Genomic DNA, 18,719 nt, shown 5'->3' with positions numbered 1-18,719 from the left:
CAGGGAGTTGGCATAAATGGATCTTTTTCTGGTCGGCAGGGTGTGATGAGTGGTGAGCCTCAGGGATCAGTGCTGGGGCCTCAACTTTTTACAATTTATATAAGAGACTTGGATGAAGCGACCGAAGGAATGGTGGTTAAATTTGCTGACAACACAAAGATAAGTAGGAAAGTGAATTGTGAAGAGGATGTAAGGAGGCTACACATGGATATCAATAGGTTAAGTGCGTGGGCAAAGGTCTGGCAAATGGAGTATAATGTGGGCAAATGTGAAATCATTCATTTTCGCTGGATGAATAAAAAAGAAGCTCATTATCTAAATGGTGAGAGATTGCAGAACTCTGAGATTCAGAGGGATCTGGGTGTCTTAGTGCATGAATCACAAAAGGTTAGTATGCAGGTACAGCAGGTAATTAGGAAAGCCAATAGAATATTTATTATGAGGGGAATTGATTACAAAAGTAGGGAGGTTATGCTTCAGTTGCACAGAGCATTGGTGAGGCCACATCTGGAGTATTGTGTACAGTACTGGTCTCCTTATTTAAAGAAAGATGTAATGCATTAGATGCTATTCAGAGAAGGTTTAATAGACTAATACCTGGAATGGGTGGGTTGTCTTATGAAGAAAGGCTGGACAGGTTAGGCTTGCATCCACTGGAATTTAGAAGTGTAAGAGGCGACTTAATTGAAACCTTTAAGATCCTGTGTGCTCTTGACAGGGTGGATGTGGAGAGGAGGTTTCCTCTTGTGGGAGAATCTAGAACTAGGGGTCACTGTTTAAAAATAAGGGGTCGCTCATTTAAGACAGAGATGAGGAGAACTTTTTTCTCTCAGAGTTGTGAGTCTTTCGAACTCTCTTCCTCAAAAGGCAGTGTAAGCAGAGTCTTTGAATATTTTTAAGTCAGAGCTAGATAGATTCCTGATTAATAAAGAGATGAAAGGTTATCGGGGGTAGGCAGAATATGGGGTTGAGGTTATGTTCAGATCAGCCATGATCTTAATGAATAGCGGAGCAGGCTCGAGTGGGCTGAGTGGTCTCTTCCTCCTCCTAATTTGTATGTTTGTATGTACATATCTCCAATTGCTCTTGTGAAGGTAGTAGTGAGCCTTCTTGAACCGTAGACTGCATTGTCCTGGATGGAGTCAAACTTCTTGGATGTTGTTGTAGCCTCAGCCATCCAGACACCTGGACAATATTCCATTACAGGTCCTGACTTGTGCCTTGTTGCTGATGCAGAGGCTTTGGGGAGTTAATTGCAACAGGATACCCAGCATCTGGCCTGCTCTAGTAGCCACAACATTTATATTGCTGGCCCAGTTGAATATGTCTCCCAGATTGTTGATGGCATTGATGCATTATGCGAGCAACAAAGTCCAGCCAATGCAAGACTATGTAACAAGTTTTTAAACAATGCTGTTATATCTACTTCTTTAAAAAACATTAATAAATATTACTATACTCTTCAAATATAAGTATTTTTTCTTATTTTAGTTTGTCTCCAATACTTTGCTCCTCCTCCTTTAATACTGAAGGTATAACACTGCACACATATCACCATGCTATATTTATGAATAGATATATCTAGCTAGAACAATAAGTCCGTCTCTATTTAAAGAGAAGAGCAAATGAACTATTCAAAGCTAAGTGTGCTCATGAAGGTTGTCTGCACTGTGACCCCCAGCCTTAATTGTTTTTAGTGATTCCATTGTTTTATAGTCGATTGCGCTATTTCAAGGAATCTATATAAAATCTACAAACGATGCTTCCGTGATTTAATGAATCCCACATTCCATCACACTGACCCTGTTCCAGCTGTTTGCTAGCATTACACATTAATTGTTAGTACTGTACCACAGTGGCATAAAAAACCCCCCACAAATCACTCCATAACACCAGTCGAGCGGCAGTCAGGAGATTTAAGGCCGACGTAGATAGTTTCCTCCTACTCAAAGAGATGAAAGGTTGTTGGGGGTAGGCAGGAATGTGAGGTTAAAATCAGATCAGCCATGATCTTATCGAATGGCAGAGCAGGCTCGAGGGGCTGCGTGGTCTCCTCCTGCTCCTAATTCATATGTTCATATGTATGCTCGTAAAATATATAAAGGGCAACATGTTCCCCCACCTTTAGGGGGAATGTGCGGGAGCAGGCGCAGGCGGGCGGGTTCCCGATCGGCGCCCTCCTCAGGGGCGCGCTGCCATTTTACCTGGGCAGGCCTTCCAGATCTCCCTGAGACAAAGCGCTGCGTCAGGGAAATCGGCTCAGGTTTGAAACATTAAATAAAGATGAGAAAAAAATTTTGCTGCTATGTCCCCTCATGTGACACTGTCAGATGAGTTGGGACATGTCCATAGCTTTTATTTTAAAATATTCTAAAATTTTTAAATCCCTCATGAAACCTCATCCCGCCCGTGGATGGGGTTTCATGCTTTTTCAGAAGCCCGCCTGGGCTCCCGGCCTGTCCGCCAACCTTAAGGTTGGACGGGCAGGTCCATTAATGATTTTAATTACTTTTTTAATGGCCTTAATAGGCCGTTGACAGGTCGGCTGTGCTCCTGCCAACCTGAGAATGTAAATGATGCGGGGTGACATCGGGACGCATAACCGGCATCACCCCGTGTCATTTTACGCATTGGCGAGTGGGCCCCACCCCCCTGCTTGCTGACCGGAAGATGCAGCCCAAAGAGTATTTTTCAGTCTCTGTGGGACGAATTTTCTCCTTGATGGTCAGGTCCCACCACCAAGCCCGAAAATTAACCCTCCTTCGGCAGGCAGTGGAGCCCTGGGGCGACATATTGCTGGCAGTGGTCAATTAACAGGCTGCCTTTGGGACATCGTCCAACTGAGGAGGGCTGCCCACCCCCAAGAGAGGCCATACCAGTCAGAAATAAAAGCAAAATACTGCAGATGCTGGCAATCTGAGAGAAAAATAGAAAATGCTGGAAAAACTCAGCATGTCCAGCAGCATCTGTGGAGAGAGAAACAGAGTTAACATTTCGAGTCCGCAAGAAGGGTAATACGGAGTCGAAATGTTAACCCTGTTTCTCTCTCCACAGATACTGCTAGGCCTGCTGAGTTTTTCCAGCAATTTCTGTTTTCATCCCAGTCATAGAACTGGCAGCTCAGCAGTGGCAGCACTACCGGTGGATAGAGCTGAGGCTGTAGCTTCAAGATCAGGGCACCTCAATGGCCTTCTGCCCTCAAACGTGGTGAGTTTGGGGGAAGCAGGGGTCAGGCAGACTCTGGCAATCATGGTTGAGGGAGCGGGGATCGTGTTATGTCTGTAATGCTGTCACTGTGAAGCCTCTGAGGCCCCCTCTGTGGGCCATGGAGTATCAAAATGAGGGGCCCACCCATTCTGAACCACCTGCGAGGCCATCAGAGTTTACCTGGTGATCTCCCCATGCAGTGGCAGGCCCCCCCCAATGTGGGAAAAGTGGCGGTGGTGGGAGTGGCCCTTAAGCACCTCAGTTTCATCTAGTGGGCGGCCGCTTAGAGGCGCCCACTACTGGCAATATGCCATGGCAGCATGATTATCTGTCAATACCAAAAGAGTTATCTTCATTGTTTATAAAAGGAAATTCTAAAAGACCCATGTTCCACCAAACGGATCCTGTCCCAATTTTTTTTTCTAGTGTTGCGTGTTAATTTGTGGATCAGTGGAATTACTATCTATTCCTGAATTTTCCTATTGAAATCATGGTGAGAATAATGAGTTTTTAAAAATGGCAGCCGTGATCATGTGTTACATAAGATAGGACAGCAGATGTGAGTCTTCGTTTCTCTTCACTGCTGAACCCTTTTAAGAAAACAGAGCTTATCATTTCTAAGATGGCCGAATATTGCTGGCAAAATACTCAAAATAATTGGGTCAAGACAGGAAGGCCAAAATAGCCGCAGCAAATGTCTTCTATTGACTATCAGTCCACATCAACCACATATAATATGTCTGACGGACTGTGCAAATTTGTGTCTAGTGACTTCACACTGTTTATGACCATACAACACCAATGGGAATGTGATAGGAAATCACTTTTGGCAGATGTTCAGAGGTAATTTTTGAAACTGATATCACATTTGTCTTGCTCTGGCCCAGTAATTATTCAATACCACTTACAAATTGATATAAAGGGGCAAGTAAAATGAGATAATCCAATTCCTAGATAGCCACAATAATAGTTGTCTGAACTGGTTACTGTAAAACAAAATGTACAACATTTTCACCTTGATGTACTTAGATCATGAAAAACATGTAACATGGTCAACTACTACCCATTCCACACCCCTGCCAATGTTGAATTTCACCCTTATTAAATCTTAAGGAAAGGGGGCCATTCAGCCCACTGCTCCCCCCCACGCTAGCCCTCTAAAAGATCAAGCCACATGGGTCCATTTTCCTCCTCTTTCTCCAAACTCATTTAATTTCATTTTCAAATATTGAATCATTTCCTTTTAATATGCTGTGATGGATTCTGCTGAACGCGAGGCTATTTTGAAAAGTAAATGCCCTAATTGGGCAGGAGGTGAGCTCGTAGACAATTACTGGAGCTGAGCATTTCCAGGAAGCAGGAACTTCCTGCAGAACGTGAGCAGCAAAGCCAGGCGGCGGCCATGATTGGGCCTGTTGTTGCCTTGCCAACAAGAGCAGACAGCACCTCGGAGAGCCAGGGGCATAAAAGCTTAAAAAAACTGCAAGACCCCCCCCGCCCCCACCCCAAGGTACCAACACCTCTCACTACATAAAAAAACCACTTTCTTTTGGCCTGCTTTGAACCTGACAATTGTGCACCAACATGCAGCAGACCGTTCAGGTTCATGGAATCACCTTTGAAAATTGCACCCTCACTCTGCCCAGTCCATGAACAATCTCCTCAAGGAGCTTAATGGGTCCTTAATTAGAGAGAAGCAGATTCCCTGTTCCTCCCTTTGGAAATTGAAGTGCATTCCGGAAGAGGCGGAGCGCGATTTTTAAATCATGCCTGCACCCGATCCTGACCCCTCCAACAGCTGAAAATCCAGCTTCCAGTTTCTCTATTCCTTCCTCACAACTAAAGTCCCCCATCCCCATTGTCATTTTGGCCAATCTCTTCTGCTCTCCAACCTCTGACACCCTTCCTAAAGTAGAGTGCCCAAAACTGGACATGACTGATGCTTAACAAAAGATTTCCTCCCTGCTGATTTTGCCTGTTTTTTTGACTGAATTCAGGAGAAAATAAAACAAAAATCAGTAAGCATAATCATAAGGAAGTCAAAACAATGGAAACATTCTTCAATACACAAATCAGAAGCTGGGGCCTTGCCAGATAAACAATTAAGTGATGAAAAACAGTCTGATAGTTAAATGATTGTTCATTTTCTCATGCAACAGTTTTATTTTAGCTTCAGGCAAGTTAAACTCTCCATAATTCTGACTTCATCCTACTTAATTATGTATTAGCACTGAATGTTCTGTTCAAAGCTTGCCTGTTATGATCAATTATATATCAACAAAACACTGCAAATGATTTGACTTCTTTAGTCCTACTGGACTAAACAATTAAATCTCATATTTGCATGCAATTAATTAGCGAAACTTTAATTAAGAACAGAAATCATATACTGCAGGACTAAACCAGGGAGCACTTAAAGCAATAAACATTTGTGTACAAAGTGAGTTTTTTTTGCAAAATAAAAAGGTGATAATTATTTCTAAAGACTGTAAAACTATTAATTATCAGTTAAGCACTTAAATGTGCTGATACATGATTTATTTTAGATTAAAATAAACAAATCCCCACTCGCACATTGATGCTGTCTTGCACATTCTTTTCTCATACTTCTATTTTCTTCTCCAGTTAGGGTACTGAAACACTGAAAAATCCTCAGTGCCTGGATAGGGAGCACTGTCAAGGCTATTTCATTGCCTGGGATGGTGAACTAAGGTCACAACAAAGCCCAGTCCTGACTTCATCTGAAATCACACATGTATAGTTTCCTGCAGGATTGCAAATTGGTGCAGAAATCCTAGCCAAACCAACTTGCCCCCTACACCCCAGCCCCTCGGCCCTCACCCACCCACCCCACCGCAGCCCCTCACCACCAACTTAGCAGACATCTGCTACCTCAGCACAGACCAGCAATAAACCCATGCACTTCTTGTTCTGTGTGTTTCACTTAAATGTTGACTTGACCTATGAAGCCACTGAAGGTATTGTGATTCTGCTTTCATTCTGTCATCTACATGGCCTCATGAGTAATAAACCTCCACAGTTAGATTTTCACACTCAATAAAGAAATCCTATACTACCAACACTAGTGCAATATTGTCTGTATTTGGTTTGTATTTCCTTGAGTCTAGACAGTTGAGGTGTGATCAAGTCAAGGTCTTTGGAATGATGAAGGGATTTTATAAGGTGGATACAGAAAAACTCTTTCCACTGCTGGGAGGATCTATAATTAGGGGGCGCTATCTTAAAATTAGAAGCAGGTGCTTTAGGAGTGAAATTAGAATGCATATTTTTACACAAGAAGTTAATGGAAATCTAGAACCCACTTCCATGGAAAACCTATGTCACTATTTCAAAGAAGAGCAGGTGATTTATCCCCGGTGTCCTGGCCAATATTTATCCCTCAATCTACATCACAAAAATTGATTAGCTGATCATTATCACATTACTGTTTGTGGGAGTTTGCTGTGTGCAAATTGCTGCTGTGTTTCCTACAACAGTAAATACACTTCAAAAGGACTTCATCAGTTGTAAAGTGCTTTGGGATGTCCAGTGGTCGTGAGAAGCACTATATAAATGCAAGGCTTTCATTTCTCACCCTAGCCCCCGCCCACCCACACCACCCCCACCCCCCGCACCCACACCACCCCCATCCCCCCCCCCCCACCCACACCACTTCCCCCATCCACTGACCCTGAGGCCTTGAATGCTACAATTAAAATTTTCACGACTGAGATGAATAGATTTTTAATAGGTAACGCTATCAAGGGTACCAAGAGGTAAAAAACAAGGGCAGGGAAATGGAGTTGAGGTACATGTCAGCCATGAGCTCACTGAATGGCAGAACAGGCCATGTTCCTTTGCATATAAATTCCCCCTGTAAGGCTGCATTTAATATTAGGACTGGAATGTCAGCGAATCTTCAGGCAGTCTAGTACATCTAGACTACCATTTTATACAGTGCTGAATTCTAAAAATATGCGTACTAAATCACTTACATTCTGTACGGTCTCTGCTATATTACACAGTTTGAATTTCATGCTGGTTAATTTACAAAATGCAATGATGGTCCACAGTTTCCTGTTCTGTTGGCATTATTTACAATAAATATTGGCAGCAGAGCCTCTGCATCAGTCTGACTACCACGGAAATGTTTGTTCTACAGGATACCCAACTAACCCTATATAAAGGCTTGACTGATGTAAAACTCAAACTTGTTACTTTGGTCCATTCAGTTAAAATTCTAACAGTTGTACTCTTTTCATATCACCCCCAAATGTGTAGCACATAAAACCCTGGGCCTTCTAGTGTGCATCATATGATTACTGACAGTAATTCTACGCTGCCTCAATAGTGAAACAACCTGATTTACATGCAGCAAATTGTAGCGATTGCAACAAGCAAAATCATGACAGCTGAATTATCGGTACATTCTGATGCTGGCTGGACAAGATTAACTTCAAAAAATATCATTACCACAATTTCCAAAATGCAGCAGAGAACTGATTTCTATAACTGAAGGCAGCAGGCAAGTCTGATGATCTTTCATGCTCAGGGAATCAGGCATGTCAACTGTCTCATTTCTCATTTTATAAATATCCCCTATTTTACAAGGATCTGCGGGCTGCCAGAATGATGCTAATGGTTAGAGCAAAAGCAAAATTGAGTGGTCACGCACACATGCACCGAACGCATTGGGCCAGCTTCTGGTCAAACCACAAAAATTCCTCAATATAATGATGGTCTATATGCAATTCATGTTATTTGCTCCCATACAGAATTGATATTGCTAGTCCTCTCCCCATTGCACAGCTTATCCATATAAAATATGTGCATGAGTGTTTTTTTACATTAATTCCAGTCCCTGCACATGGCACAAATGTTTGCTGTGTTGCATGACTTTAATTGGAACACCTTTTCCTGGAAATGTTTTGCTTACAGCCGCAAATTCACTTGCAGCCGCAAATTCACTTGCAGCATACAAGGTTTTCAGAGTGGCTCCCTCATTGTAATTATGTTGTGACTTTGTGAAAACCAATCCCATTTAATTTAAATGGATGGTGGAGCTTGAAGAAGATCGTAGAAAGTGCAGCAAATAATAATGAACAATGACGCATCTGAGTGTTCATGCTAGGGATATATAAATGTTACAGTGATGGCATGAGACAGTAAAAATTCAAGTGCCATGTGACTATTGCTGAAAAAAGAGACATTTTTTGTCAAAGCTTTTCATCTTGCACTCACCAGGAAATTCCTTGATGTACTAGTTATGAAATCTGCCAGGGGTTCTCCACCACAGTCTACCGCAAGTCCACCTTCACTGGCCAATACCTGCGTTGGGACTCTTACAGTACCACACGCTATAAGATTGGCTTTTTTGGCAACCTCATAAATAGGGCCTGAGCTATTTGGTCACCATGCAAGCTTGATGCTGAAATAGGGCGCATCAAAGACATCCTGCGGGATATTGGCTGCCCTGATCAGATTATTTCATGCTGTATATTGCACAAACTCATGAACGGGCCCAAGGTTTTGGCCCTTGAAAAATGCCCAATCTACCTCAGATTACCCTGGAAAAGCAAGGTATCTCAAAAATTTTAGCAACAGATAAAGTTAGCTTTTTCACGCTAATGCTATGCAGTAACAACATGAGTGATATTTGCCACTAACAGGATGCTGCTGTCAAGCTAAAAAGACATTCTGCCTATCACACAAATGAGTAATGTGGTATATGAATTTCAGTGCCAGTGTGGTGCTAAGTATGTAGGCCGTACATTCTAAAGACTAGTGGATCATATCAAACAGCATGTCCTTTCCACTGTTTGCAACGGGAAGGGTACAGATCGTTCTCAACCAGCCTGTGCTTGCAAAACTCAAAACACAGTGTCCAACATTAGATGTGATTCCGCGATTGGACAACATTTGCTAAATAACCATCAGTATGCTAAGAATTACGCCAACAACCAATTTAAGATTGTCAGTTGGGCTGGCTGTGTGGTGCATTTGCATGTACTGGGAGCTGCATATTATTAATTCAGGGCCCTGTTCTTTGCAGGAAGATAGAACATGTACATACACTCCACCTGTTTCAGCTAAACAAAATAAGTGACAGCCGTTCACTGGTTCATTCCCCAGGGCAATGTTTTGAGCAATCAGAGGCAAGCTGCCTGGTTTAAATTTTAAACAATGCTTGGCAGTTAGCTTACAGTTACCATCCACTGATGCATTCTCCATGGCAATATCTCTACCAATCAGAGTCCACTTGCCAACCAATCGGCACTCTCTTCTCATACAGTATAAATATGTTGTTTCCCCTGACATTGGTATTTTCTTGTGAATTGCCCTTATGAGTGCATGATGAAAAGCTTTGACAAAAATGTCTCTTTTATCAGCAATACTCAAGTTATGTCCTACCAAATGACTATTTACCATGTGATTCTTTTTGTGGTTGCTAGGCAGCAAGTATTCGTTTTTCAAAATAATGTTTGAAACTGCTTTGAAATGAGCTGTTATAAAAATGATTTTTTTTAATCATTGCAAAAAACTGTTAGTAAAATTAGCAAAGCCTTCACATGCATCAACTTTGAGTGAGGTAAAAGTGACAGCTGCCATTGCTGGGACCAACGCCCAGTATAAAATCAGCACTCTCAGAAAGATTGAAAGAAGGAAGAAACTTTCAAGTAATGAAAAGAAAATCTGCTATTGTCTTCAATCTGAAAGTACCATTTAAGAGGCTTTAAAAAGTGGCCAAGATCTTGTTAGGCCCAGTGCAGTTCCTCTGGCTGGTGGAAACCATGTTTTTCTGACTGAATGAATCAGGTTCGTCCACCTGCACTATCCTGAAGAGAAAAACCTTCTCCTTTCCTCTTATTTCAAAGAAATCAGAGCTATAAAACAAGCACCTAAAGAGAATAACAGGAGGCATTTAAGTTTTGTTTTAGCTGTAATGATCCAATATTTTAATGAAATGATACAGCTATCACTTTAACTGACCACACTGGTCTAGATGTTTCATAAGAAATAGGAGCACAAGTAGACCATTCAGACCCTGGCACCTGTTCCTTACAATGTTTAAGTACATTAGGTACATAATGATTTATGGTTTACTTTTACCTGATGCTCATATAATTAGCTAAAAATCGATTTGCTGCCAGGGTTAACACTGGTGGCAATTGCTTACTGGTAATGCTGTGAAGTACACTAACTAAACTGATCAGGAAAAAAAAAAATCTATGTCCTGACCTTGCACTCTACAAACTGGAGATCAACTTCATTTTGGCACTAGTCAGCTTTTTTTGAATGGCCTGTCAAGTCTGTGGCAGAGCTGGGCCCTGTCTTTATTGGCAGGACTCAAGTATTCAAAAGCATTTCAGAGAAGGTTTCCAACACGAAAAAAATATTCAATTGATGTAACTCAATCCCTACTCGCCTGCTTGAACAGGGATTTTCAGCCTATTTTTATCATTGGTTGTGGTTCCATTTCTGGCTCAAATTACATATCCATGTGGTCAGTTGAATGGTTTATTCTGAGAGGTTGCTGTGAATAGTGAAAGATACACAAAATGCCAGGTAGGTGGCAGTGCCACTGAAACTGCCTGCTAGAGTCCACCATGAGAAAAGTCTAAGGCACTTGCTATCAAGGGAAAACTCTCCTGATTGATTATATGGATCCGTGTTCAACTGAATACACTGTCAAAAAAAAGAGGTTGAAGAGAACAGAATGGAGTCCCCGTCTACGCTGTCATGATGAGAAATGGCGCCATTCTGAAGGAATAAGTCTACGCTTCTGATTCAGCTAACATATGAGAGGAAACCTTTCCTTCCGAGCCTCACCTCAGTGAGCTATGCTAATCTGAAGGTAAATCCCAAGCAGAAAAAAAATAGACACCCCATAAAAAGAAGTAATGCTCTCCCATTGATGAAGCAATGAAGGGAGGATGAAAGCTCTGCTCTAAGGGCTAGCTATGGCCACTGTCCAAACTTGTGACTAAAGAGCTTAACCAAAGAAAACAGGAAAACAAATCATAAACTATTCAATTAGAGAAACACATTGCTTAAGAACACCCACTAAGCAGGCTGGGGAAATGGTTTTCTTGTATTAATCTCTGCCTGCACCAACAAAAGCTGGGAAGAAATTCAAATTCCATCAAACTGCTCCATGGAGGTAAACATTTAGTGAAAGATCAACAAATATTTTATGAGCACATGTTTTTTTAAATATAAAATGAGTAAATACTTTGAATAAAAATCACTCCGCCTTGACTCTCCTTTGCCTTTAACCACTTGACTGCTGGTATTTTCTGAATACATTCCCTTTTTAACATTTCAAGATTTAGAAAATTATTATAAAGTGCAGCTAAGATGAAGTCATGCAATACAAGTCCTACTTGCGACTATTCTGTGCAGATACTCGTTATAATAACAACTTGTATTTAGATAGCACCTTTAACATAATAAAGCATCCTAAGGCACATCAGAGGAAAGTTATAAACCAAAATTTGACACTGAGCCAGATAAGGAGACATTAAGTCAGGTGACTAAATGTTTGATCAAAGAGGAAGATTTTAAGGAGGATTTTAAAGGAGGAATAACAAATGAGAGGCAGGTATGTTTAGGGAGGAAATGCCAAAGCTTAGAGACTTGGCAGCTGAAGACAAGGCTGCCAATGGTTGAGCAAATAAAATTGGAGATGCTCAAGAGACCCAAATTAGAGGGTTGCAGATATCTTGGAGAGTTGTGGGGCTGCAGAATATTACAGGGGTAGGGAGCGGTGAGACCATGTGGGTGAGAATTTTAAATTTGAGGCATTGCTTAACTAGAAGCCAATGTTCATCAGCGGGCACAGCGGTGATGGGTGAACAGGACTTGGTGCAAGTTAGGACACAGGCAGCTGAATGTTGGATGACCTCAAGTTTATGGGGGCTAGAATATAGGATGCCAGCCAGGTGTGTGTAAGAAAAGAAAGGGATAACAAGTCATTTGCATCGTCAATTAAGATACAAATTGCTGTACGACACTTAAGACAATTCGTCTCTGGGACATCTCCTAATATTCCATGACCTTAGGCATCCACCATTTCTAGCTGTCTTACCAATTTTGCCTTTTGTCTAGCGGCGACCACTCTTTTGTCATTTCACCTCTTCTGCTTTACATTCTATCACAGACCTTCCCTTATGTTCTTTCCTCCGCTCCACACCCACCCACCCCCGCACCCCCTCCCCACTTTTCCTGCAACTGCACTTGCTTAAAACAGGCTACACCTCTAAATTCTTCCAGTTCTGATGAATGGTCATCGATCCGAAATATTGTTAACTTTGTTTCTTTCTCCACAAGTGGTGTCAGGCCTACTGACTATTTCCAACTTCCTTGCTTTTATTTCAGATTTCCGGCTTTTACAGGGTTTTGGGTGATTTCCTAACATTTTAATATTGATTGTAATGGACAATACATTTGCTGAGCTGTCTCATGGCAGTGTAATTCTAACCATGCTATTGAGTGCTATATAAGAGTGCACCTCTTGTTTAAATGCCGAACAAATGTTGGACTCTTGATTAGCCTATCTCAATAACACATTGTGGCATTAGTCCAAGGGCAGATTCAGGAAATCGAAACTGTTTCTGTAAATAGCAACAAGTCCATCTTGCTGCTTATATAGTGAGGCTAATGCTTCAACTCGCAGGCAACAATTAATAAGAATGATTACTAGCTCTACACGGGAGGAACCACTGCAACATCTAATGATTGTGATTCGGAATTTGGATTTCACTACTTCTGGCAATCGTGTAGAAAAAAATTAACGTTTATCAAATGCAAGATTCAGAATGTGATGACTTGTACTGTGCAATATTTGTATCCCAGGCATTTTTTGCAGCCTAGAAGTACAATAATGTAATCATAATAATATTTAATACTGCATAATTCTTCCTCATGTGTCCTCATTTTCTTCATTTATAGTCACATTTTGATATGCAACTATTCCAAACATTTAAAGTAATCCTAGCTTTAATATCAATAAAAAATGCTACCATTTAACTGTGGTTTATGTGTAATCTTTGGTTTAGAAAAAGGCACACTATCGACAAATCACAACTGTCCTTTAATTCAATGAGTGAACACTAGGTTCAGCAAAACCTTATTTACGGCGTGAGGCTGACGGCTACACCAAAGACTCAGAGGTAGGAAATGATGCATTAATCTCAAGCAAAGGCTCTCAATATAGCCTGTCCAACCTCACAGCCATCTAGTACAAATAGCTTTCAGTCCTAAAGAATGGAACTGCATATCACCTTTGTGTTCAGACAATGTATCAAAACATATATTAGCTGGTTAAATGGTGGTGGATAGTTTCCTGCAAAGTTTCACAGCTATGTACTTGCTGGGGTTTGCTGAATGCAGATTTTACTTTAAGTAATACATTCTCAGGTTAGAGTTCTGTAAACCACTAACAATATTTAATTTGTTCCCTCATTTGCCCTGTTGCCCTTTGTTATAAATTGACTCTTACAGCACTAAGATATTGCATAATTCTAGTCAATCACGACAATATATTTTCACAGGCAAAAAAAAAACCCTCTGACATTTTCAAAGATCAAGTAATTGATGGTTATTCACAAAGATTTGAAAATCACAGCTCCAATATCTTGGCATTACAAAACCTTTCCTGAATTTTCTTTTATTTGCATTGTCCTTAATTAATGTAAAAACCCATTGACACTTTCTTCAGAAAATGTTACTCCTTTAATTACTCCCTGTGCATGATGAGCACTCATGTACATTACAGGTAACTTTCTCATTTCTGTACGCATTTATTGGGTTTATAAAGAAATATGTTTTGATTCATTATTATACTGAATGGATTAGTTAGACAGCATAAGCCTCTTATTACAACGCCTCCCCTGATCTATGCTAAAATGTCAACATTCCATCAATTTGGATGCCGTGCAGTATATGTAGTTTGTTTCTGAGCATCCTATTGGGATGGATGTTTCCGTTAGTATAATGTCATTATCTAGTGTTTGGTGTAACATAAGCTGTGGTTTGATGCCTGACTTACTCCTTCTTTGCCGTCGTAGTTGCACAGCTCAATCCTCGTACAATGTAACCAAAAAGGAAAAAGTATGCCTCCATATTTCATAGAATCAACACAGAATTATACTGCCTAGAGGGAGGCCATTCGGCCATCCTACCTGTGCTGGCCATCTAATTAGTCCCACTCCTCTACACTTTCCCCATAGTGCTCCAGTTTTTTTCCAGGTATATATTTGCTTTACTTCCTACCAAGTTCTTTTCTGCAAGTTAGAACATAATTAGTTGTGGGACACTTTTTTGTAGGAGTCTGTATCTATATAATTGTTTTGCCAGATTATTCCATTTTAGATGAACCTGTGGAGTACAAGGTTATCAAGATGTTGTTGGCTGGCAGAGCCTTTTGATCCAGATTATCGGTTTACTGTTACTCCTGAGCTGAGATATATGTGAAAAACTTTCCAACCACAAATACAAAGACATGCAGCAAATAGCCTGGAGACCGACTTGAATGCTTAGATCGCAACAGAAAAAAAAAATCATTCACTAGCTGCTTTAATTCTTCACACAGGGAAGGTTGGAGAGCAGAAACTCTGCATGCATCTCATGAACATTCTTCTTCCCTCCTGTGAATACAGAGATCAATCTTTGCCCTATTATTAATGCCTCTCCGTGAAGGGCCATTCTTTGCTATTACTGCAGACTGAAACAAAAGACACTTCAGGAGATATAATCATTGCTGCCTAGCTCCTTTTCCTAGGTCATCACAATGTAGCTCATTCCTTTTTTTTCACACATCTCTTTTCCTTTCTTCAGTGTTCCTTTATGCCTCATTGAATGCATTAGGCTTGTTATAGTGTGCTTTTGAAAATCCTTCTGAGCCCAGCCAATGACAAAATCAAAGCTGTTGGCATCAGGGTAAGTAAGGCTTCTTCTAATGTGAAGGAAATTGGGCAAAATGCAAAGGTAAAAGGAGTCTGTGGCTTGAGTTTATTTTTCAATCTAGTTCACAATAGCTTATTTTTATTTTAAACAGTGGACCATTAAACATTTCAAAGTCACATTTCCACAATTATTGCCCAGTTGTATTTGGGGCAGTGATAGGTGTAATTAATATGTTTTTAATAATTTTGAATGTTCATTAAAACAGTGCTTTTCTCAGTAAATAGTGGACAATTTGCATCTACAGAAGAGGCACTTTTTTTTCTGAAACACAGATAAATTGATACTATAAATGAAAAGTCCAATCAATTTAAACATGGAGAACAAACCACAGCCAGGACCTTAGCTGGTGTAAGAAGGAAAGAGCCTACTGAAATATTTGTAAAATTGGTCATTTGTAATTTCTTGAATTGCAAGTAACACAACAAATGATCACAGACACTGTGCTGTGTCAGGTTCTGATCACTGATATGGCGGCTAAGTGTTAATGTTAGTAAAGGCAATGCCAGCCCTCAAATCAACTTCGCCATGATTTTACTACAAATATCAGTTTGATGTTAATCCTGCTACAGCATTCATTCAAACTGGTTTTTTTTTATTGTGAAGCCTCAAAGAATTAAATCTGCTTTCTTTACTGGAACTAAACAAGCTGCTGTGGCACACACATGTACCATGTATGAGACTGTGCTTGTAAACACACAAGAGGGCTGGGGATAAATCAGGGCTCCTACACTCTTCCATATAGGTACAACTAGTTGCATTTGTATTGCTGTCAAGTTAAGTTGTTTTGACTAAATGAGAATAGTTACAAAGCTTTATTCTTATAAATTGCATCATTATAGTCCACTGTTTAATTCATTGTTAGTATTGCAAAAGATATTTATCACAACACTGTTCCATCTTTCTGCATCAGGTGAATTATGGGCTGCAAATTCATATTAAATGTCACTGTCATTTGACATTTGATTTATAACTTCTATTTTTATGATACATACATTGTAATGAGGTTTATAAACAAAATAACAATGTGCATGCATGGTTTTCAATTTAAGTTTGGGAGTTAATAGAGAAGCCAGAGATTGAGGAGATAACATTTCAACTTTGGCTTGTATTCTCACATGCCTGCTTTCAGTGAGCAAGGTTTGCCTGTGGTTAGCTGGGCCACGAGAGGAAACACCATGTGGCAATGGAATGCTCCTTTTTGGGGAAAGGGGAAAATCTGACATATTTTGTTGACCTTGTGATCACTGAAGAGTATTCTTCACAGCAGTGAATAAATGCATATCTTTGACAATTCTTCCCTTGCAGCTAAAGAGTGAGTGATTTATCAAATGCGGTGGCAGCATTAAGTATGGGAAAGAGGCTATCCATGAGAAACCTGTGCACAAATTCATTATACAGTACAGACTGGCTTCCTGCAGTCCTAAAAGTGACAGTAATGCAGGATGTAAATTATGAAAGAGTCCTAAACATAAAGTCAATGCTAATTTATTTCTATGTGTGTTAGAACTAATTTATAAGCAAAGACAAAAGCTGATCAGCACTTTTATAAAGCCATAGTATTTGCTGATATTGAGTTGATTGGCAACATGTCTCTTTTCTCTAATATTTGTGTTTTGTACTACAAAGTGACTGTTTAAGCTTAGAAGGTAGCCTATAAGGAAGAAACTGGATTTTTCCATTCAGAATATTAAAAAGTGCTCCAATGATGCCCATATTTCTATAGTTTCAAGTGTTAACTACAAAGTAATTATAAAGAAACTCACCTTTCCAGTGGACTTTGGGCCCTTCCAAATGCAGAAATAACAGATAATCCAAGCAGCAAGAAGACAAAGAGCCAGTTCCCATCGGACACTTCCAATATGGTCAATTCCACTTGATAATCCAAGCACTCTATGTCTGAGGATCATGAATAATGTCTCATTAAAAACCTTTCGAAACAAATTTTTTCCATTACACACAACAATCACACCAGATACGTTTTACCAGGTTTCCTATTTTGACAAGAAGTTTTAAGTAGTTGGAAATAAATGGGACCATCATGACCACCGTACATCTCAAAGTGCTCTACAGACAATGAAATACTTTTGAAGTATAGTTACAGTTGTAACATAGGAAACATTGGGTGGGATTTTCTGTCCCCGCCCGCTGCCGGGATCATCCGGTCCCACCGAAAGTCAATGGACCTTTGGCTGGGCTGCCAAATCTCCTGCGGCAGGTCCCACCATGACAGGGCTAGAAAATCCCAGCCATAGTGAGAAAAATGTACGAACATACATACCAAATGATTAACACTATAGAGATAATTATAAAATTGCATTTCATATTTTGATGAAGTTACCATAAGTTACAAACCTAGATACACTGTCTTTATGGGATTCTATTATATTAACATGTTGAATAGCTTGTTCCAAATCCAAAATCCTCACTATGTAATACATTGTTTGGAAGATAGACAGTTAGGATTTTAGCATGTTGCTGCAAAATTTACATTGGGGAGAATTTTCTCCCCGTCGGGTGGGCCAGTCGGGAGCAGGCGCGGGCGGGCGCAGAGCTGATCGCCGCCTGCGATCGGCTGCACAACGCCATTTTATGTGGGCAGGCCAATTAAGGCCCACCCAGCGTGACGCGTTCAGTGCTACCTGTGCAGGTGGGAGGAGGAGGGAGAGTTGGGGCCTGCGCTTTTTCGGGCATGTGCACGAAAGAGCGCAGAAATCTCCCCGAGGCATGGAGCTGCCTCAGGGAGATTAAGTTGAATTGGAAACTTCAAAATAAAAAAAGTTAAAAATCATTTGCACATGTCCCCTCATGTGACAGCATCACATGAGCTGGGTCATATTTATCAAATGTTTAATAAATATTTATTAATTTAATAAACCCTTCATGAAACCTCATCCCACCCGTGGATGAGGTTTCATGCAAAATGCGACGGTCACCTGGGCTCTTCACCTGCCCGCCAACGTTAAGGTTAGACGGGCAGCCCTGTCAATTAGTTCAATTGCTGTGTTAATGGCCTTAACAGGCCTTTGACAGTTCGGCAGGCGCGCAATCGATGCCGGTGTGCGCCCGCCGAGCGAAAGATTGGAATGACGCACAGTGACATCGGGATGCACGCCCGACGTCACCACGCATCATTTTACACGTCGGCATGTGGGGCCCACCCCCGCTCGCAACCAGAAAATGCTGACCATTGTATTGATGGATGGCCATTTCTTTACTCACTCCAATTCACTATATCCATCAGAATAAGTATAATGTGTACAGGCTAGGTGTTAGGGAAATTCTCAAGGTTAGGGATGAGAGGAATAACAGTTGATAGTGTAATGTCAAGAATTGAATGTTGGAGAGGTCATTTGATTGGATTATTAACTGTCAGTGATCAATGAGAATAAATGTGCAGAGACTGATAAGAATATCAGTGGCATCACCACTAACTGACACATAGCTCCAGCATTCATGGTCTAGGAGTTGCACTGGTGTTACGTGGGAAGATTGCCTTATTGGAGTGGAACAGTGTTTGTTCTTTGTAAAATGCAGTTCTAAGATAG

At 40.7% G+C, this 18,719-nt stretch overlaps 1 protein-coding gene across 1 annotated transcript in view; it reads right to left on the bottom strand.

Moving 5' to 3' along the window:
* slc6a11b (solute carrier family 6 member 11b) overlaps window positions 1-18,719 on the bottom strand; it is a 177,158-nt gene that overhangs the window by 144,321 nt on the left and 14,118 nt on the right. Inside the window, exon 6 of the mRNA XM_078543413.1 lies at window positions 16,938-17,070. Coding sequence (XP_078399539.1) covers window positions 16,938-17,070 — 133 coding nt within the window. The remainder of the gene's footprint in view (window positions 1-16,937; window positions 17,071-18,719) is intronic.

The sequence above is a fragment of the Cetorhinus maximus genome, chromosome 6 (genome assembly GCF_964194155.1).
Source record: "Cetorhinus maximus chromosome 6, sCetMax3.hap1.1, whole genome shotgun sequence".
In the NCBI taxonomy this organism is placed as follows: Eukaryota; Metazoa; Chordata; class Chondrichthyes; order Lamniformes; family Cetorhinidae; genus Cetorhinus; species Cetorhinus maximus.
The sequence above is the reverse complement of the archived record's forward strand: the minus strand, read 5'-3'. Positions and strand labels throughout refer to the sequence as shown.